At 43.3% G+C, this 22,232-nt stretch overlaps 1 protein-coding gene across 2 annotated transcripts in view; it reads right to left on the bottom strand.

The window, feature by feature from the left end:
• The window catches only part of ZFAT (zinc finger and AT-hook domain containing), a 295,248-nt gene extending 273,439 nt beyond the window's left edge, over positions 1-21,809 (bottom strand). Inside the window, exon 1 of one of the 2 annotated variants that reach the window (XM_075581826.1) lies at positions 21,530-21,809. In XM_075581826.1, the coding sequence (XP_075437941.1) occupies positions 21,530-21,542 (13 nt within the window). In that variant the 5' untranslated portion in view covers positions 21,543-21,809. Of the gene's footprint in view, positions 1-441; positions 597-21,529 lie in introns of those variants that run through there. The other variant, XM_075581827.1, reaches the window with a different exon arrangement.
• Between the last annotated feature and the right edge of the window lie 423 nt (positions 21,810-22,232).

Genomic DNA, 22,232 nt, shown 5'->3' with positions numbered 1-22,232 from the left:
GTTGGTTTTTATTGTATTGTAATTTGTATTTTATTGTATTTATTTTATGCTTTTCAATGGGCAAGACCGCTATTAACCATATTTGGCCAATAGGGCTATTGCCCATTACTGTGTATGGTGGGGGTGGGAGGGGTTGTGGGGGATAGAGGGAGTGGGTGAAGGTTGTGGTCAGGTGCCAGAGACGACCACTGTTGCAGAATTGCTGTCAGTTCCAGAGTTGGGACCCGTTTCCACCCCATCAGATGACTGGGAGGGTGAGTCGACTATACCGGGGGTGTTGGGTGTGCCTTCCCTGGGGTCGCGTGGGACAGCAAGCCCTGTGCCACTAGTTTCCAGGGTAGGTGAGGTGCCCCGACATCACGGCCTGGTTGAGCGGTCCTACCCTGCCCCAGAAGATGACATCTATCGTGCTGATCCTGCGGAGGAAAGATCATCACCTACCGGTGTCATGCGGCAGCGTTCCAGGTCTGAGTTATCCATCCAGCAGGCTGTGGTGACGCCGGAGCCTTAGAGAAGCCCTGTGCCTGCTGCGGATGATGTCACGGTGAAGATCCTGCTGATGGAAGAGCCTGTGAAGGAAGCGGACAACGTCCATTACCTCCTTACTTCCAGCAGGTCTCAGATACAGCCTATCAGTGCCAGGAGCCGGGCAGTGCCTTGTTTGGTGTGCCGCGGGGTGACGAAATTCTGGTTTCACCGGAGGTGTCATCTCTGCCGGCGATCTTGCGAGGTTGGCGCTCTCTGACGTCAACAAGATGATGCCCAAAGAAGCAAACACAGTTCCTGAGCCACTGCCGGTTCCCGCGGTAGGGAGGCTGGGACTCTTTATCGCCGGATGCATCCTGCTTTGTGGCCTAGTGCAACAAAAAGGGGTCACCGGGTCCGATACCAATCTATCAGCGTTTCTAAGAGGTCGCGGTAAGCCTGCTTTATATGGACAGGCCATGGACTTGGTTAGGTCACCTTCACTGGCCATACCCAATCCTGCCCCTGCCCCTGTCACTACCCTTGATCCCACAGCCACTGTATTTGTGCTGTCTAAGTTCCCTGAGGACAAGGTGCCCCCTGGTTTTTCCACCCATGCCAGAGATTGGAAATTTGGGGGTGATAGTTCTGCCTCTGTGGTCCATAAATATGCCTTATCTCGCTACAGAAGTAATAGGGACCAGAGATTTCAGTGGGCGGTGGCTTAAAAAGCCCGATCCCAAGAACTACAAGTAGTTGCCCATACTCTTTATGTTTAAAGAGTTAGTTTACTCATCGCTGTAGTCAGCTGTAGTCAGTGGGTGATTTGGGTCCTTGCTGATTGTACAGCAGGGCCCCGCTTCTCGGCGCTCCGCCGATAAGGCGGTGCCGAGAAGGGGGCCGCCATGTCGCCGCCATGTCCGCATGCGCAGAACGGGCCGTCCAGGGGTCGCGCATGCGCAGATTGGGCCGGCATAGGGTTGCGCATGCGCAGAATGGAGGGGTTTCCTTCTGTCGCGCATGCGCCGATTTTCGCTTTACGGCGGGTCCTCAGAACAGAACCCGCCGTATTAGTGGGGCCCTCCTGTACATTATACGGTTAAATTGTACCATTTAATGTGTAACCTGTCATTGTTTTGCAGGCTCCAGGATGATGGATGGTGCAATTAAGGTTCCAGTGAGGGCATGGAATTTCCACCCAGGGGAGTGTAGCTTAGCTGGTCTAGACTGCCTCCCTTAATAGAAGCCCGGATAGACCTGCAGGCTGTGACAGGTTAATCCTAGGGGCTTTTGACCCCGGTTGCTGACACTCTGAGTGACAGAAGAGGTGGTGACTCAGTGTCGGTGTACAACCAATAGTGGTACAGACATTGAGCCCTCTCCTTCCTTAGCTCAGAGGGGAAGTTCTAAATTGGAATTAGTCCAGCTCCCACCCTCCTGGGGTGTGGTAGCAAGAGTCCTGCTCTCCCCCTCCCAGGGAAGAGATGTGTGAGATTTACTCTACTCTGGAAACGCTGTGAGTCTCTCCCATCCGTGATGAGCGTGCCTCCACCCCCTAAAGGGCTGGGAGAACACCTAAATTCTATCTAGGCCTCATCATTATCAGATGTCCCGCACCATCCAGAAGTCTGGGGACCCTTTCTATGCACCTGGACCGCTGTAAATATCATCTGCAGTGATTGCTTAATAAAGCCCTTGTTTTTATATATCCCTGCCTGAGTCTGCAGTAATTGGGCAGGGGTATGAGAGACTGTGCTTTAGGGCGACCTATTTCCAGGAATACTGGATACTCACTTAAGCTGGAGGTGCCGACACCCTGAACACCAGAGGATGACATCAAAAGCCTGTCCTGGTATCCTAAACATCGCAGATCCACTACACTCTCCTGACCCTCACCAAGTTAGTAGCAGAGTAACATCTCCCAGAGGGTGGGGGAAACAGTGTGTGTGTGTGTGTGTGTATGTATATATATATATACATACACACACACACAGCGCTCGACAAATCCGGTCACCCGGTCGCCAGGGGCAAACGGATTTGCCCCCGTGGCGATAATGGCCGGGTAGCGCACGCGGTTCTATGAATTGAATTCTATATATATTTTTCCCTGAGGAAGTCATCATCGATGACGAAACGCGTAGGGCGTGACTAGTTTGGGACCACCATTTGCCCACGAGCACTGAGGCCAGTTCTTGCCAGAGACTCTATCCTTTGTGTGTATCACACGGCTCCAATACAACCCAACCATAGAGGACTTGGAGGACTTTTGCTGTCCGGAGGGTCTCTCCCCAGCCGAACACTGAATGCGAGTTTCCGCTTCCGGTTCACCGGCTACACGAGGGGAGTCCCGTGACGACGCCAGTACTTGGAGCTACATCGAGAGGATTGAGCTGACGGCACATGAGAGCCTATCTCATACATGCTATTTATCGTTTTACCTTTGTGAGTGGGCATTTGAAAGATTTTATGTTCCTTGAAATACAAATTTTATTATGTTGATGCACTAGGTTTGCTCCTGTTTTTTCTTTTCTTTTTTTTCAGATATGGTTAGGGACTGGTTATCCATTTGAAACGGGCTGCAGGAACCTGGTGCAATTATCATTGGAACAGGACTTTTTATTATTGAAGGTTTTTTCATATATTTTTTCATTTTTTACTTTTTCACTTTTTATATTTTGTGGTATTAAAGTTTTTTATTATTTAACCCATATATAGGATTTTTAAATTCATTACAAGCTGTGATCTAGTCTTTATTGCTATATATTTTTAGTCTATATCATTAGTCTCCAATTAGCCACCCCACCTAGCACCTTTTCATGATCAGCTTGACCGGTTCTTTTTATTAATTAGTTATATATAGAGGCGCTACTTCATTTTTTGTTTGTTTTGAGATATATATATATATATATATATATATATACACATATACACACAGTGGTTGACAAATAACCAAAAAATCTACTCGCCACACAAAAAAATCTACTCGCCACCTAGTACCAAACGTGTGCTGCTTGGGCCAATATTTACTCGCCCGGGGGTTAAATCCACTCGCTCGGGGCGAGCAAATGTATAGGTTTGTCGAACACTGTATATATATAATCTTTCAAATGCACATATAACCCACACCTAGGAGCCCTACGCAAGATCGCCAGGAAACTACAACCCATCCTCCAGGAAGATACAAGACTGCAACAGGTCTTCCCTGAATCACCCTTATTATCATACAGACAACCCCATAATCTCAAGAATATTATGGTGAGGAGTAAAGTATTCAGCAGTACAACTGAATGCGGGACAAAACCATGCCAGGACCCAAGATGCAAAACCTGCGCAATGCTCTACACAGCGGACACAATACAAATACCACACAGGAATCGGGAATACAAAATCAGAGGAAGGTTCACCTGTTCTTCCAGCAATGTCGTGTACCTCATCATGTGCATGAAATGCCCAGGGGGCTGCTACTACATAGGTGAGACAGGGCAGGGGCTAAACAAGAGAATGAACCTGCATCGCCACAGCATCACATGCGGTACAAGAGACAGTTCTGTTGGCGAACATTTCTCTGACTCTGGCCATAAGATGAACGATCTGAGGGTTGCCATACTCAAAGGTAATCTTAAAACCCCGAAAGAGAGACGGTTGCATGAATACAAATTTATGCAACTGTTCGGGACACTTAGCAGTGGCCTAAACAGAGATCGAAATTTTATGAGTCATTACTGACACTAGTGAACTCTCGTCCCATGAGCGCTAAAGACCATGTCTGTACACACTGTGCTATATGTATGCACACACAGCTGTCTCTCACACATACTAATACTCCTTGTTTTTCCATCCCTATACACCAATAGGGACCACTAAGTATCCACACACACTTTTAGTTGTGCTACAAACTCTCACATTTCCACAACCACCCACACCATTTATATCCACTCCCACTCCACACACACCTTGTGTAAAGCACTGTATATACTGTGGGCTCCCCATTCATTTTTATTCACACTGATACACATACACACTCTTTCCTCACTTGCTTTCATTACCTTTTGACACCTCTAGCCATAAATCTCATCCACACCGGGGGAAGGAACAGCACAGATAACATTCCAAGAGACACTGTTTTTTAAGTAACCTTTTACTTCGTTCATTGTAATATCGCCGGAAGAAGAGATCAGTGTATCTCGAAAGCTCGCACAAATAAAAGCATTTCGTTAGCCACAGAACGGTATCATCTATTTATTTTTTGATTATTGAAGCTCGGCTAACACGGTACTGATACCTCTACATATATATATATATAGTGACATAGTCCAAAGATGTTAGGCAGCTTTCTGCCCCATTTTAGGTCAGAAAGTGCAGGAATAGTTAAAAAAGATCCGTTCCATAGCTTCCCATTAACTCAGGCAGCTGGATGGAAAATCCAGACCACAGATTACAATGGCTCTAGTTCTCCCTCACCTGCTCTTCTAATCACATGCACAGGTATTTAGAGCAGAGAGGTTTTGCATTTCACTCTCTCTCCTTAGAGCCTGGAGGCTGGGGGTATCGCTGCTCCCCGGAATCCAGTTCGGGGTGGACGGCCCCTCCAAGTATCACAGTACCAGAGGATTTGCCTGGACACTTGGGACCGAGTTCCCACCACGAACAGATAAAACAAAACAAATGTTTATTGCTGTTGCTAAAAGACTGTGCTGTATCTAGTGACCCTAAATGAGAGAGCCTTGTTTTAAGCTGGGGAACCAGGTTAGTTGGCCAGCAGCTGTTAGAGAGACTGATTCTGATGTGTAGTTAGATCCCTGAAAGGGATAGGATTTTGTTTATATAATTTGGTTTCTTTTTACTTGAAATAACAGTGTGGGAAATACTGTAACACTGAAATGAGTGAACTGCTGAATGAAAGTATCTGAGTACCTCTAATCTACACTTGTGAAAGCTGCAGTACCTTACTTGGATGAAAATAAAGCAGGCAGAAGCCTGAGTTAAGCAGCATAATACTTTGCATGATCCTGTTTTTTGTGTAAATAACCCTAGAAGACTGTGTCGGGAAGAACCCAGACACACGTCAGTGCTACAAAAGAGGGGCGTTTGTCACAATATATATAATCTGCACATCCCTCTGTGATAGGCTGAATGGCCTGTCACTCACCCAGGGACAGCCAATGAGGCTGCTCATCATGTGTAATGAAACTGCACATTGGCTGTGTAACATCTTAAGTCTCACATATGAAGTGTCTGTGGAGTTCAAATTGGAGTTGAATTGGAAGCAAAAAATACAAGAATTGGACTCTGCACTTTCAACAACCCTGCAATTATGAAAACTTGGCTTAATAAATGTTGAGAATTTTTTCACATTTAAACACTAACTTTCTAATCTGCTCTGTAACCTTCACGGCTACATTGCCCTCCTATGCCTGATTTATACATCTACTCTTTCATCTGCTTCTCTTCTTATCCTCCAATACCTGGGACCTCTTTCCTCCTACCTCTCTTTCTGCATCTTATTATGCCCTCCCATTTGCTGTTTCTTCACACTTTTGTAAACTTTTCTGTACTCTCCAACTGCCCCACTCATCTCTCATTCCCTCCACCTATGCTTGTGCCAATACACTGCACCACTATGTACACACCTTTCCCAACAACTTCGACACCCTTCAATTAAAAGCACCCCAACAAATCCTCTTCTCATCTCCTCCTTCTTGCTGCTGGGGATATCTCTCCTAATCCTGGACCCAGCTATACACACACCTGCTCTCGCCCAGGTCTCCCTGCCACCTCTTTCCCTGTTAATACAGTACATCTACTTTAATGCCGACCAACCTTAAAACTCACCTCTCAAAAGAAGCATCCCAATAGTCTGCACTCATGGCTACTGTTTCACACTCAAGGTCGCTCCTACTAACCATTGTGGGCAAGCACTGCCATCTACTGCACTTATTCCCTCACCTGCTGCCTCTTTAAGTCTCCCAAACATACCACTAAGGCCGCACTTATAGTGCCGGCGACAGGTGACGTCATCGGTCGCCATTTGCAAAAGTTGTACTTCGGTTTTGGCGACGTCACTGGCTGCAAGGCCAGCGACGTCATAAAAGGGGAGGGCAGAGGCACGGAGAAGCTCCTGATTGGCCACAAGGGGAGACGGTCGCCGAAAAAATCAAATAACAGGAACTACCAGATTTCTGGTAGCACTGTCGCTCCGTCGCTTTTTCGCCGTCGTGTGCACTATAAGCGCACGCGACGGCGCCGTATTACAGCCGTAGGCCTGTAATATAGTGCGCTACCGTGTCAATTACAATTGGCTGTGTTAGCCAGACGTTTCTATACTAGGGACGCGCCCGTTCACACACGGCCGTGAGCGGTGGCGCGGCAGACCAGGGCTGCGCCGCAAACCGATCACTGCGGGGCCTAACGCTGTGACATTAGAGTCACGCCCCCTAACTGCGCGCATCACCACTTGCACCCTAACAACTAAACACGCACGCCACGTTGTACGCACAACGTACAACTTTCTATATAACAAGCCTTAGATTGTAAGCTCTCCGGGGCAGGGATTTCCATTCATATTGTCTGACTTTGCTGCGCTTAAGGCTGCAGTTCAGTTTTTTTTTTTTTTTTTTTTACATTTATTTTTTTACTTCAATAGTTTCATGTGTGCAATCTCTAATTAGCTAAAGAACTGTATAACTGCAGCTCAATTCGTTTTCCATGTATTGATAGGTCGAAATTTGGTGGACATATTAAAAGCTGGCATTTGTTTATAATCTGCTTGACTGGCAGTGGAAGCTCATGAATATTCATGAGCATTCCTGCACTGACATGTGCTATAGGGAGGGCAGTGCTGACAGAGGGGTGTGCCAGAGCTTGTGACAGGACATGAAGGGGCAGTGCCTTAGCAAATGGCTGTTAAAATAGAATACAAGAAAATTGGTCTTTCAAAGTTGTTTTTTTAAAAACAGAAAATGCTAAAAGTATTTTTTCTTACTACAGAACTGATTTATTAAAAAAAACAAACATGCAGGATATTGACTGAACTGCAGCTTTAATGTATTACTATAATTCTCTGTCCTGTATTGTCTTTGTAAAGCACGGAGTACACTGGTGGCGCTATATAAATAAAGATACATATATATATACATCTCCCCCTATGATAGACTGGGTGGCCTCTCACTCGCCCAGGAAACACTTGGGAAGGGGATTTTAATGGCACTGGCGACAGCAAGGAGAGGAGACGGATGAGAAGAGTAAGAGAGATGAGAGTGTAGTATGCACAGAGAAGAGCAGACAAAGTAAGGCAGGGAGTGCAAAGAGAGGCGAGGAGAGAGTGCAAAGAGGAATGGGCATGATGCAAGAGAGAGTAAGGTGCGGAATAGGGGACAAGAGACAGCAAGGCATTACAAGGAGGGGTGAAAACAAAGAAATGAATAACCTTTCAGATCTCCTAAAATCAGCGTATGTTACGCTGCGTACAGCTAGTATGCTATCTACATATAACTCATATTAGTAATGATCAATTACTGATATAAATAAAAAATACAGTTTCAATAAAAACAATATGGTGTATCAATCAGGTATTCAACATGAGAGATGCATCAAAAATGATTTCAAACAACAAATTATGTGTAATATGTATGAAGGCACATAACAGCGTCCATACATACAATGCACGTTTTATTAAAAGGTAGTTATTTGTTTTCAGCACTGACATTTTTGACGCAACACAAACATGAAAATATGTTAATACATAGCCCCATAGTTGTCATAAATGCATCAAAGAGAGATTTGTTTTGCTGAAAATAAAAATCACATGGTTTAGAAACATTATAAAACTAAGAAATACTTTTTACAGTAGTTGGAATGAAAACAACTAGCAACTAGCATCATCTTGTGTCCAAATGTGAATGCTGCAATTAATATCTATGGCTACTGCATGTAAAAACCCAGAGTAAGATTACAATGTGCTGCCTGAGGGCTCAATTAAACCTAATTAATCCTAAATGTACATGGATCACCAGATAGGAGTGATTGTCACACTTTCCATAACCTTTACGGACTGTTTACATTTACTGCGGTAGCATACAGAGTGTGTGTGTGTGTGTGTGTGTGTGTGTGTGTGTGTGTGTATGTATATATATATATATATATATATATATATATATATATATACTATTATATATGTAGCCCTGGTTGGTTTCGGCTATCAATCTGCCCTCCTCATGGCAGTAATCCCTGGTAAGGACAGGTTGCCAGGAGTGATCATGGGTTTTCCCCACCTCTCTGCATCCCAGTGAGTCACAGAGAAGGTAATGCAATCAGGCCTGGTGTCCAATCAGGGGCAAGGGGCTGGTTCTTTCTGGATCTATACTTAAGGGGCTGCACTTCCTGAATTTACTCAGTCTGCCTCTAACGTGAGAGAGAGGCAAGGTCTACCCTTGAGCAGTGTGCAGGGCTCTGCACACTGTGTGTCCTCCATTAGGGGAGCGGTGGGAGACTGTTCCCTTTACTGTACCAGAGAGTAAGGGAAGAGCTAGGACTGCTCCTGGTGCCCGCTGGCTGGGAGAGTAGTCCAGGGACATCCTGAGGGTGCAGGCCCTAGTTCTGCTGGTTGATTTCTGTGCTGGGTGCATAGTGAATAAAGAAATACTGTATAATATACTTCTGTCTTGAGATTGAAATCTATTGGGAAGGAGAAAAAGACTCAAGCAGGGATTTCCCCCCTTATCCTGGGGACTGCAAGAGATGGAGGCGCTGTCACCATGAGTATGAGTCAGGTTATACCATAGAAGCCTGTCCTGTTGTTGATATCCCCTAACATCATGCAGGAGACTCAGGGCTACTGTTTATCAGCAGGTATGCACAACACTACTCCAAGTAACCAGCATAGTTTTCCCCGTAATAGACCCTATCTGCGATTGAGGGGGGGGGGGGGGGAAGAGGGGGTCTGGTAATCCATGTCCATTTAGGATTAATTAGGTTTAATTGAGCCCTCAGGCAGCACATTGTAATCTTACTCTGGGTTTTTACATGCAGTAGCCATAGATATTAATTGCAACCCTCACTTTTGGACACAAGATGTTGCTATTTGTTTTCCGAACACACACACACACACACAGAGTTAAGTTATGGTGGGTAAAAAAAGTAACAAAAACCCTCCACAGTAAAGCATATAGCAAATGGAAATATTACTGTATGTTCATTTGCATGTCTTAGACAGGTCTGCAACCTCGCCTTTCACCATTATCACCCAGCACATAGCACTTCCACTGCAGCAAAGGATTGTGGGAAATGACATGCAAATGAGCACACCTGTCTAATACAGTAATATTTCCATTTGCTATGTGCTTTACTGTGAAGGGTTTTTGTCACTTTTTTTTACCCACCATAACGTAACTAAGTGTGGTGAAACCTATCCTAAGCTTCATTTTGCATAGCCAGTATAACCAACCCCACACTGATGAGACCCATTAAGGTGGAAACGGCTATCTATGGGTGGTTTACTGCCTATGCATCTTAACCAAGGCTGTGCTCAAAGTTGTGAAATGCAGCAAGCAAAAGCTTACAGGGGACCATGGGAGATTAGAAGGGGGGCATTCCGACTACCCCCCTCCTCTTCCTCACATCGCCAGCTACGTCACCTAGTGTGTTTGTGTCCCACACACAAACTTACTGACATACACTCTCTCACGGACACACACACACACACACACACACAGATACTCTCTCACATAGACACTCACACACTCCTCTGACTATCTCCACCCCAGTCCTCTGACTAGATAAATATTCCAATATTGACCAACTGAGCAAAATATTTTAATGATATAATGTGAGGCAGCTCCCAAAAAATTGCACTAGCACTTAATTTATGTAAAATCGGAATATAAGTGGTATGTGGTTTATCCAACTTGAGAACGGTCAACTACGCTGGATTGAAACATTGAGGTTTGAACAAACCACATAGCGCTGATAAGTGATCATAATGTGAGGCAGACCTGGACTCCATTAACATAGAAGGAGCCGCCTAGCAGCATTTAAAGGGAATAATGTCATGTTTGTCCCTGTGTTTGCACTTTGTAAGGATGACATAGTAAGTAAGTAAGCTCTTTATAGAAGAGAATTCTTGTGCCTGTAATCGTCATGCCATTGCTGAATGAAGGCCTCCCGAATGATCTTCTAGGTACTGTTGTTAAAGGTCTCTCTTGACCACGTTGCTCCAACAAATTTTCTGATTTCATCCTTCTATCTAACTTTTGATCGTCGTCTTGGTTTTTTTTTTTATTTACCTTGGAATTCAGTCCAGTACCATCTTTATCCAACGATGGTCATTTCGTCTTGCGATATATGTCTAGCCCATTCCCATTTTAATTTCTTCCCCTTGTGATGATGCAATAAACTTTTATTGAAGTGAAACTTCTTTGCTGGCGCTCACAGTGTTTTCATGGGAAAAATCTCTTGCCTTATAACAAAAAACCGTCACGAAAGTGACGTCATGCTACTAATGGGCGCTGTGGCTGTCGTGCATGTGCATAAAATAAGCATTCCAGCCCACACGGTTAGATGACCGCCGGCGCAGCAGCAACAACACTTCGGAGACTGAGAGGCAGAGACCACGACCACACACAGTCACAGACACACACGGAATTCACAGTTAGTATACATATAGAACTGCAAATAGCTAAAACAGGGGGGGCTAAATTGGATAGGTTCCTGATGCAAATGAGTCCGGCATGGCAAGTAAAGTAAGGTCTCAACCCCCAAATATGGAACACATCAAAAAGCAATGGGCCCCCTTCCTGGGGGCTGGACAGTACCTGGGCTTGACAGAGTTCAGAAAAAAGGCATGAAGGCAGAGGGTGCAAAAAAATCTATGGAGCTTAAATAAAAGCTGTGATTCAAACCTTCCATCGCTGGACTCTCTCCAGTGAAGTAGCACTGCAAGAACTGGACAACAAACTTGAAAATATTAAATGGGATAGTGTTGGCCTTAGTGAAATAACAAGAACACATGAATGCCTCATTGAGCTCAAAAGCGGACACCTATTGTACTACAGAGGTACAGAAAATGGAAGAATTGGTTGAGTAGACTTCATCATTAACAAGAGATGGAGAAACAACATAGTGGAGTACGAAAGTTCATCGGAAAGAGCAGCCAGAATCATCATTCGGTTGACAAAGAGATACAGACTTCAAATAATATAAGTGTATGTCCCAACATCAAGTCACACAGTCAACAAAGTGGAAGACTTTTAACATGAAATCAACAAACTAAATTAACAACAAAGAAAATTGTCACCTCAAGACCATTATTTGAGATTTCAATGCAAAGATTGGTGTCAAGCAGAAAGATGAAGCATCAGTGGGTAAGGATGTTTATTACAACAGAAATGGACATGGGGACAGATTGGTAATATTTGCAGAATGAGAAAACTTCTACATCATGAATTCATTCTTCACGAAGAATCCAAATAGAAAATGGACATGGAGTGGATGCCATAGAATCAATAATGAAATTGACTATATCTTAGCTAACAAGAAAAACGTGATTGAAGACTGCACAGTCCTTAACCATTTTGACACAATGAGTAATCACTGATTGGTTTGCTGCAAATTACATCTGAATGTGAAGATGGAACGAAAACTGATTAAAAAGGAGACAAAAACAAATCAACATCAAGAACCTCAGAGAATTACAACCAGAGCTGAAAATTTGCTTCAGTTTGCTCAGAATGCATGGGGAGTAGATAAAAGCACAAAACAAAAATAAGAGGAAACGCTAACAAAAAACAGGATAAGAAAATGTCAGATAAGCCTAAGCAGTTACTGAGAAGACAACAAAAAGAGAGAGGGAAAAAAAAGGGGGAAAAAAGAGAGAAAGAAAGAGAGAAAGAGAGAAAGAAAGAAAAAGAGAGAGAGAGAGAAAGAAAGATAGAGAGAAAGAGAAAGAGAGAGAGAGAAAGAGAGAGAAAGAGAGAGAGAGAGAAAGAGAGAGAGAGAGAAAGAAAGAGAGAGAAAGAAAGAGAGAGAAAGAAAGAGAGAGATAGAAAGAGAGAGAGAGAAAGAAAGAAATAGAGTGATCCCAGTTGACCAGAATTCCCCCCCAGTGTCTGTGCTGTATGCAATGATGACCTGTCAATCACCACTGCCATCAAAGGCAGATCTGGAGTGCTGGGACTGTCAGTGGCGGTGATTGACAAGTGAAGTCATCGCGGTTCAGTGAGGGGAGGAGAGAGGAGAACAGAAGGCAGAGGCCCAGTGAAAGCTGGGCGCGGAGCTAGTCGGAGCCTTCCTATAGTCTGACTGCCCCTGCTCTCAATGCACACTGTAGCAGGGGAGAGGGAAGGAGTGTGTAAGAGTGTGCAAGACAGTGATAGAGAAAAAGAGAGTGGAAAAGAAAAAGAGTGATAGAGAGAAAAAAAGCGATAGAGGGAGACAGTCTGTGAGATATTTAAAGTCTGTGAGAGAGAGACACAGTAAGAGTGACAGCCTGTGATAGAGAGTCAGTCTGAGAGAGCTCTCATAAGACAGAATGCTGCTTTAAATCCAAAATCTATTTAAAATAGATGTATAATATTACGTGTGGTTTTATGACACAGTTTCCAGTTACAATTAAAAAGAAGACTTCAAATCAACCATGAAAATACCCCAGGGACATAAAAAGCAGAATCCAATGACAGACCTATAGTCAGGGTCAATCTCTCTTGCTTAAGTCAGGTCACAAAAAAAGAATGATGCCAGTTGCTGTACTTTTTCCTTACTTTGTTGCATCATACATCATGAGGAAATGTTACCCTGGTTTCACATTAAAATGATGGATGGGCTGAAAGACAGTCTAGTTCAGCACAGAGAGATCCCAAACAAATTGGCACTTAATACAGTGGAAAGGTAGTTGAAATTGGCAAAGGTAGAAAAAAAAAAAAGCAACCTTTCAATTTCATGTATTAGTTTGAATGGTTAAACCTCTGGTATTGCTCAAAACGATTTCCACATTTATGTGCAGTATGCACCTCTAACCAGAACATTGTGTTGTATATATTCAGTGGTATTTATGATTATGCTATTGCAATTACACTCCTGAAATTTACATTTGAAAAGCTTTTAAAACATATGTTAACAGACATTATACTGTATATACTGTACTAGAGAATGTCTTATGGGTGGACATTTTAGTAAAACACAAATATATTAAAACAAATGTAACAACAACGCTACATAGTTTAAAGGGCAAAAAAAACCATTAAGATGACAAAAGAACATGCTAAATATCAGCACTGATATGGAACAAACCCAACATTCCCACCCCCTTCAAAGATAGTTTTATTGTATTGTATGTCTTTATTTATATAGCGCCAAAAGTGTACTCAGCGCTTCACAAAGAATACCGTACAGGGAATTATAATATAATAAGTGCAGCAAAATTAGACAATAGGAAAGGAAATCCCTGCCCCGAAGAGCTTACAATCTAAGAGGTTTGATGGGGAACTTACAGAGACAGCAGGTGAGGGAATAAGTGCTGTATATGGCAGTACTTGGCCACAATGGGTGGTAGGAGTGACCGAGTATGGGTGAAAAGCCATGAGTGTAGGCTATTGGAATGCGTTGTGGGATGAGTTTTAAGGTTAGTCAGTATTAAAATGAGAGGGTTAACACAATTTACAGGGGAAGAGATGGCAGGGAGGCGTGGGTGAAATCAGGTGTGTATGTCTGGGTTCAGGATTAAGGGAGATCCGCAGCAGCAGGAAGAAGTAGATAAAGGGTGTGAATAGAGGATTTGTGTGGGTGTTTTTTTATTGAGGGGTAAAGAAGTTGATGGAAGAAAGGTGTATAAATAATGGTGCAGTGGGAACGTTGGAGAGAACAGAGACATTCACAAAGGAGTGAGGAAACAGTAAACAGAAAAAGCAATAGGGAGGGCATAGTGAGATGCATAAGGAGAGACTTCCCAGGTACTGGGAAGTTGTCACAATTAACTTATCTTTTGCCCTAAAATTCAACAAAACACTACTTTTCTTCCATATCTGTATTTATATTTTCTTTGTAATATGCCAAGCAATTTGGATTTTGCTGCTGTTTCTTATGTGTAATTCTAGTCAGCATATGTGTGGTTTTAAACTGCACACTTGCAGGATTTCTTTATCGTTTAATAGATTAGAAGTAAAAGGTGACATGTAATTTCCCAGAATCCCTTGCGGCAGTGAAAGCACTGAATGCTACGGGCTGTAATATAGTGCGCGCGCCAATGATAATTGCAGGGCATGACCCTGCAGTTGCTATACTTTAGGCGGGCGCGCGCACGGCCGTGAGTGTTGGCGCGGCAGATCTGGGAAAATACAAGAAATTTGTATTCTCGCACTGCTGCTGCGCTGTGAGCCAATCACAGCGCGGCCTGACGCTGTGACATCAGAGCCATGCCCCCTAGCCGCGCGCGCTATATTAACTAAACGTGCATACGCAGCGCAGGGCACGCGTCCGTACGCACACCAGCGCACACTATATAACAAGCCTAAGAAATAATGGTGGAAAGCAGGGTTGCAGACCTGTGAGACATGTGAATGTGCTCACATAATATTTTTCTTTTAGTAGTACACTGCCGGACAATCTCTGTTCCCTCCGCGCATTTGTCGGTCCCGGGCATCCTGCAAACAGGACATATAATGCAAATGGGGACAACCGTACACAAGGTTCAGTGCCACTAACCCAGCTCTGTACGCATCTTTATCATATTTTTGCTGTAGAAAGCAGTACTAATCCCAGTCAGCATATTATCCAGTGCTCTTTTTTTTCTCTGTACTAATTCTGTGTTGACTGATTCAATATGTATGTATAACCCAAATATATGCACGTCCCAGTGAAGAACCTGCACCATTTAGAACAGATGAGCGTTATGCGGAGGATATACGAGGCGCGTGCGCGACAGAGCACGTGGCGTCGCGCGCGCCTGCAGCAGAGGCGATTTGTGGCCTAGGAGGAGGCGCGGTTGTGACGTCACCGAGCTGGTTCGCCCTCATTGTAATTAACTTCCTTAAACAAATGTAATGTTTAAATCAAAAGGTGGATGTTTTTCTTTGTTTCTTTTATCAAGGCATCTGCATTGGGAACTGCATGTTAGTTAAGTGTTCACTATACAGATACAGTAGTCCGCCATGTCCCTGTTAGAAGGAGAGAGGAGAGTGGCGCTTCGCTATGCAAACACGTGTGTAGCACTTACTGATATCACATACAAGGGTGTAGCTAGAAGAAAATAAATATCTCTGAAGTTCAGCTTGCTTTTTTTAAAACATTATTTCAAAATACTTAATAGGAGGTTTGATTTGCAGGGGGGGGGAGTGTTTTAACACCTAGATAAAACTCATTAATCGTGTCATTGAACCAACCATTAGTTTATTTTGGGCCTACTGCCCTTTTTACGAATACAACTTTGGTTCCTAGTGCCGTCCATACTATACTCTTCTAGCACTACAAATAAATATACAGGGTTGTCCACATCTGACAGTTCAAATATTGCCTGTTTTAATCTATGAAACTCTGAGAATATAAAATTACAGAGAACTAATAGAATGTGCCACCACCATAAAAATAACAGCAATTTCACTGTCATTATTACAGTAACAGAAATGTTACCAAATAGAAGCATTTGGTTCACATGCTGTTGTAAAAGTGACCTCTTGTGGCCAAATAGAGTGCTTGCAGGATAAGAGACCACAGTTCTTGACACAAAAGTATCATGAAGTATTTCCTAGCACAGTGCTTTTTAACATTTTTTTTTCTTTTTACTTAAGGAAATTCTGTGGCACCCCAACCCTCTCTTATAACGTGTCTGCGATCACATGCATTGTAAGGAATCCCAACCCTCTCTAATCGCGTGTCTGTGATCAGATGTATTGTAAGGAATCCCAACCCTCTCTAATAACGTAACCGGATGTATTCCCACGGGGGAAGAGCAAGGCGGTGCACTGCAAAAGAAGATGGAGGCTGGATCGCAAAAAAAGTAGGTAATTTATTCCATCATAATGACAATAAAAATCGGGGAACGGTGGAGAAAACCCAACGCATTTTGCGCTATGAAGCGCTTTATCAAAGAGTGACCATCCTCCCAAAAATAATCACATTTATAGTGACGACTCCGCCAGCTGCCCCGCTCGCTACCTGTGCTACCAGTCCGCCATAAAATAAAGGTAGAACTCCCTAGGAGAGCAGGTTAGTGTGACACAGCCTAATATCTGGACCCAACACTGCACCAGAGTCACACTGAAATCATCGCAGATGTTATGAGCCTTAGGCACCACACATATATAGACAGGCACAGCAAATAAGTGCCAGTTAAACCCACACTCAATCTATAGGAGTGTAACTGTTGGTCAGCTGTAAATTAGTCACTGTTAAATAAAAAGACTTCCAGGTAGGAGTCTTACAACATCACTACGTGCCCTACGCACGTTTCCCTCCAGCTATGGAGCTTCCTCAGGGACATTTATCTGCTATTAGGGCTTTTCCATACCTTACTATCTATATAGTGAGCTCCCCATATATGATTGTAATTTAGCACCTATCTGTTCTTATTTATACATGTGATTTACAGGTGCAACTTAGCATTGGTCCTAGGTGGTCTACCTATACCACGGCTGGTTCTGCCTTCTATCTCCTAGATCACTAGCATTAATTGCTATTCAGCAGCTTATATCTAGAGTAGATGGAAGACAGTAGTCACATTTAATTTAATCTACTTTTAATCTTGGTTACACCTACACTATCGGTAATATATGTTTTATGTAATGTCAATAAAGGTTATATTTTAATGTATGTGGTGTGCATTTAAGTGAATTCTATTTTTGAGTGCACTGTCTAGTGTGCTCGTCACCTTCCTGTGCTACCAGTCCGCCATAAAATGGGAAACAAATAGTGATAGTACAAGAGTCAGGAACGTGACGCTGCTGGTGGGGGAGTAACCAAAACAAAAATCATAGAAAAGTAAACAACGTTCTGGTAAAGATGAAAAGAACCTACAAATAAGGCAACTGTTAGTAAGCTGTTGTATATATGTAAACACAATAAAAGTAAAGTTTAACTAATCATTCAAAATTATGAAAAATGTATATATGTAATAATGATATAACAACAATATATTGTACTAGACACAAATCCTTAATGACGGTGCATATTGTAGAATTAAAAGCATAACCCAACAAATAAAGCAGTAAAGAAAAATTGTTAAATTACTGGTTCCCGATTAAGCAAAGAATCAAGATATATTTCAAATAACAATATATATGTAAACACACATTGGAGGTAGTGAATTACTAGAGAACAATCAACATGCAAAAGTTAATATATATAAGGATAATAATAATTATATAACATACATCATATGTCGGTAAAGGACAAGAAGGTTACAATACTAAGTTAACCATAAGTAGACATAGGTAATATAGCAAATAGATAAACGAACAAAGTATCTATATCATAGTTAACTGCATAGACATCTATCGAATAGAGAAACTGTATGATTGATAATCCTTAGTCTCAATCAAGGAAATAATTAAATGGAGTATTGTATTGCATGTCTTTATTTATATAGCGCCATTAATGTACATAGCGCTTCACAGTAGTAATACACATGGTAATCATATAAATAACAAATAATATAAATAACAGGTCATGGGAATAAGTGCTTCAGACATAGAAGTAACATTAAGGAAGAGGATTCCCTGCTCCGAGGAGCTTACAATCTAATTGGAGTATAAATTTACCTATGGAAGTGTTTTAAACTCCCAATCTATGTTAAGACTGTTTGGAGCCAATGCGTCTAAAATCAGAATCCAGAACATCTCTTTCTGGTTCAGGGTAATGACGATCTCCCTTCCTAATAGGTATAGGGATGTATTCCAGCACACTGAAGGTAAAGGAATTAGTGTCACCTTGTGGACATTCTAAAATATGTCTGATATACAGGATACGTAGATCCTGGTTTTTAATTTATCTAAGGTGCTCCATAATCCGTACCTTCAGTGGTCCGATTTCCTGCCTATATAATGCTTTCCACAACCACAACTCAATTTGCAAAATACAAAGTTACTATTGCATGTGATATAATGTTTCACTTTGAACTTGTCTTTAGTTACTTTGGACTTTATTATTTGAATAGGTCTGGCTTGTATACATACACACACTGCAATAGCCACATTTGTGAAAACCTATTGGGCCTGTGAATTTTTTTGTTGTCTGAGATATAAGCAGTGTATAAAAACTGGGTGACACGGGTGTAGATAACGTTCTAGCACGTTTAAAAACAAATTTTGGTCTGTTTTGAATAATTGGTATTAAAGCAGTATCTAACTTTAGGACATCCCAATGTTTTGTGATAATTTTCTTAATATCCTCCGCATGTCTATGTTGCGGAATGAAGGACAAAGATATTTTATCATTAGTATGTTTATTTGTTGTTTTGAGTTTGTCCTTCAGTAGATTTGACCTGTCCGTAAAAAAGGCGTTCTCAAATGCACTTTGTATATCGTTAACTCCATAACCACTCTGTCTAAATTCTGATGCCAGATCTCGAAATTGTTCGATAAACAGATCAATATTAGAACAAACACGCTTCAGTCTGAGAAATTGCCCTTTCGGGATTCCTCGGATAAGGGATTTTGATGTCCGCTATCCGCTTTTAGAAATGCATTCTTTGAATTCTTTTTTCGAAATATATCAGTCTGGATCGTATTAATGTCAATGAATAAGGAAATATCCAAATAGTTGATATGTTGTGGATGGTATGAATAGGTAAAATGTATGTGGCCTGGGTTTCCCTCTTGGGTCCCCCTGTGTCCCGTTACCTTCCGCTGTGACCGGCATCGCCGGAGCTCCGCCTTCTTGGATGTGGTCGCGCATGCGCAGTAGTCGCGCAATGCAGTGTCTTCTGTTACGGCAGCCATCTTGGTGAGCCATGCGCAGAGAGGTACACAGAGGCGGCCATTACACCCATTGCGTCTGGAGACTACAACACCCAGCAGCCACTTGGGCTGCTAGATCAGATGGTCCAGATCAGCCAATAGGGCTGCAGCAATCCCCTGCTCCCTGATATTGTTACTATGTGTGCGCTTAGAGCCCATGCCCATCTGTCTTTCCCCCCACTCACCTCTCCCCCCCCACTCACCTCTCTTCCCCACCTCTCTCTCTTCTCCCCCCCCTCACCTCTCTCCTCCCACCCCCCTTTCTATTCATGAAAAAAGTCTACATTTAGCCTATAATAGTAATAATCCCCTCAGAACAGGGCATTAATGGCCAATAATGCCCTATTCTTCTGGGATTATTACTTAAATAACATTCTTTCCCACCAACGATTCTCGCGCGCGTCACAACTTTAACCATTTTGTCCAGTATTTTTGGACAAGCCACCTGACAACCCTAACTGCAGCAAGAGCTCGCACTCTGGCAAGCAAGCGGATTGTACGAGTTTGGCCTTGTTTTTTTCATCAGTTTTGAGCCAGGAGAATCTGGTACCAAAAAATTCTTTATGTATATTTTTGAAAACGACAATATGCATCTATGTTACAATTATTTCTGCTTACAGTGTGAATAAATGACATCTCAGTGTTTAATCCCAGTTATATCAGGTGAGAGTGCACAGGCTCATTTTCTTGAGCTGAAGTAAAATTCTGGAACTTAAAAAACGGTTCAAGTTTGAGACCATGATGACTATATGAATAGGGCTCCCACTTAAGCAATGCTATTTACATTAATATATATCAGGGTTACAGCGCTAGCCATGTACTTTGAGCTAAATGAATACGTTATATTATACACATTATACTTTTTAACTATTCGCTGACTCCTGGCCAAACGCATGTACAGGTTACATCAAGGTCTTGAAATTGTCTTGTGGCCCAAGTCTGATAATCTTTTTTGACTCAGAAACTCAATGACACTTAATAACACTCCTGCATGATGTTACCCACAGATCTGTCAGCTCTCCATGAGTATATGGGAGTCTTATTGCAAAGTTAAATAGTAATGAACTTGAAAAAACGACACGTTCATCAACTTCGACCTATGCTAAATGTAGACCACAGATACAAAATACTGTAAATGCAAATATAGGATAAGTAACACATGTCCCTTTCCCTATGCCTAAGGGAACTATGCGGGCAACTATGCGTGCTACTGTACCTGTCTGCCCACAGGAGGCCTAAGGGCTCGGCCAGGGAGGTGCTGAGCGGGTGCGGGCGCGCTCACGCTGGCCGCGATAAAACAAATTGCGTAAATGTGTGTGGCCAGCGTGAGCAAGCGCCTGAGCATGCGTGGCGCTTACCTGCTTGCTAAGCAAGCAAATTTGAATTTGCAGCTCGAGCGTCACGTGAGCGGTTTGCCCAATGAGGCCTTGGCTGCGCCCCTGACACGCCCCCGCGCGCACCTAGCCGTCCATAAATCGCCCGGCCGAGCAGGGCGCCAGTGTGTCCGCTCCCTGCCTCAGGGTGGCGCAGTGGGCAGGCGCGATGAAACACATTGCAGCAATGTGTGGCCAGCGTGAGCGAGTGCCTGCCTGCAATGTGTATCATTGCGGCCAACGTAAGCGCGCCCGTCCGCTCAGCGCCACCCTGTGATGTGTTTGTTCTCACTGATTTACACATGAAGCTGCCTAATACACTTTAATACAGTCAAACTGATGTATACATTAAGCTGCCATATTGACTTTAATACAGACTCACTGACAAATGTCAGCCCTTTTCTAAGACAGTATTTGTTATTGTTTAAATCCCCAAATGTTGCTAATCTAAGTACACCTGATACAATAGCTACATTTTTATATGAATTGGAATGTTAAGAGTCTATGGATCCCTATTAGGTGCGCCATATTTGGTGTGTGTTTATAGAACGAACACACCCCCTCCCTCCTCGGTGATTGGAGCTTTCAAACCCGCCTACAGTTGAAGTCGACCGTACTTGGCCGCGCGCGCTCCGCATCGCGTGAGCACGCGCAGAAGTAACCCGCCCATTTCCCGCCCCAATCGTGTTGTGCGCGCGCATCTCACACGCACATTCAATAGCCCATTCAAACCGTAAACACGCAGGTCCTTACCTGACTCTTCCATAGCAAAAGCTTGCGGGCGGGGGGATATACAAAATAAAAAGACGACGGACAAAAAAAAAATATCCAGACTTTTTTTTCCCTTTTACATAAACACGTCCTTGCGTACAGCTTATAATAAATAAAGGAAAGTGCGACTAGACTACTTAAGGCGTCTTTGGAATAATAATAAATAATACAAAAAAAAAAAGTTGTGGCGAATCTGCGGCGGCAGAGATGGCGGGAGGGTGGACAGGGAAGGCGAGCCCGCGCACGCGCTTTTCTGCACGCGCGGGCATCGAATATTATATTTTACGACATCATTGCGGCGCGTCGACGTGCCTCCATGGTAACGGGTTTGTTTATAAGGTGACGTCGCACACTGGGAAGAAGCAGGGGCTTGGTCACGCACTGGCTCGCAGTGTATTCTGGCGCGAAAAGGCTCGCTCACTGTATTCCCGCTGACGAGTTCACACATGTGCAGATAATAACGTGTCATTATGTTAGCTCTGGGAAGCGCTCCCCTGAAGTGTGAGGAACCGGACCAGTTTGCCTGTGTGCACGGTCGCAGCAATCCTTTCGCATTACCAATACAATAAGAATGCATAGTGCGGGGTTCCGCTGCTATGCCACCATCGGAAAGCATAACGTTGTAATTAGGCGGCGAGATGAGGGTCGGACACTGCTTGGTGTGATTCTTGGGTTTTCACAATGG

Source organism: Ascaphus truei, chromosome 2, assembly GCF_040206685.1.
Source record: "Ascaphus truei isolate aAscTru1 chromosome 2, aAscTru1.hap1, whole genome shotgun sequence".
Lineage (NCBI taxonomy): Eukaryota > Metazoa > Chordata > Amphibia > Anura > Ascaphidae > Ascaphus > Ascaphus truei.
This window is presented reverse-complemented; position numbering and strand designations above follow the sequence as displayed.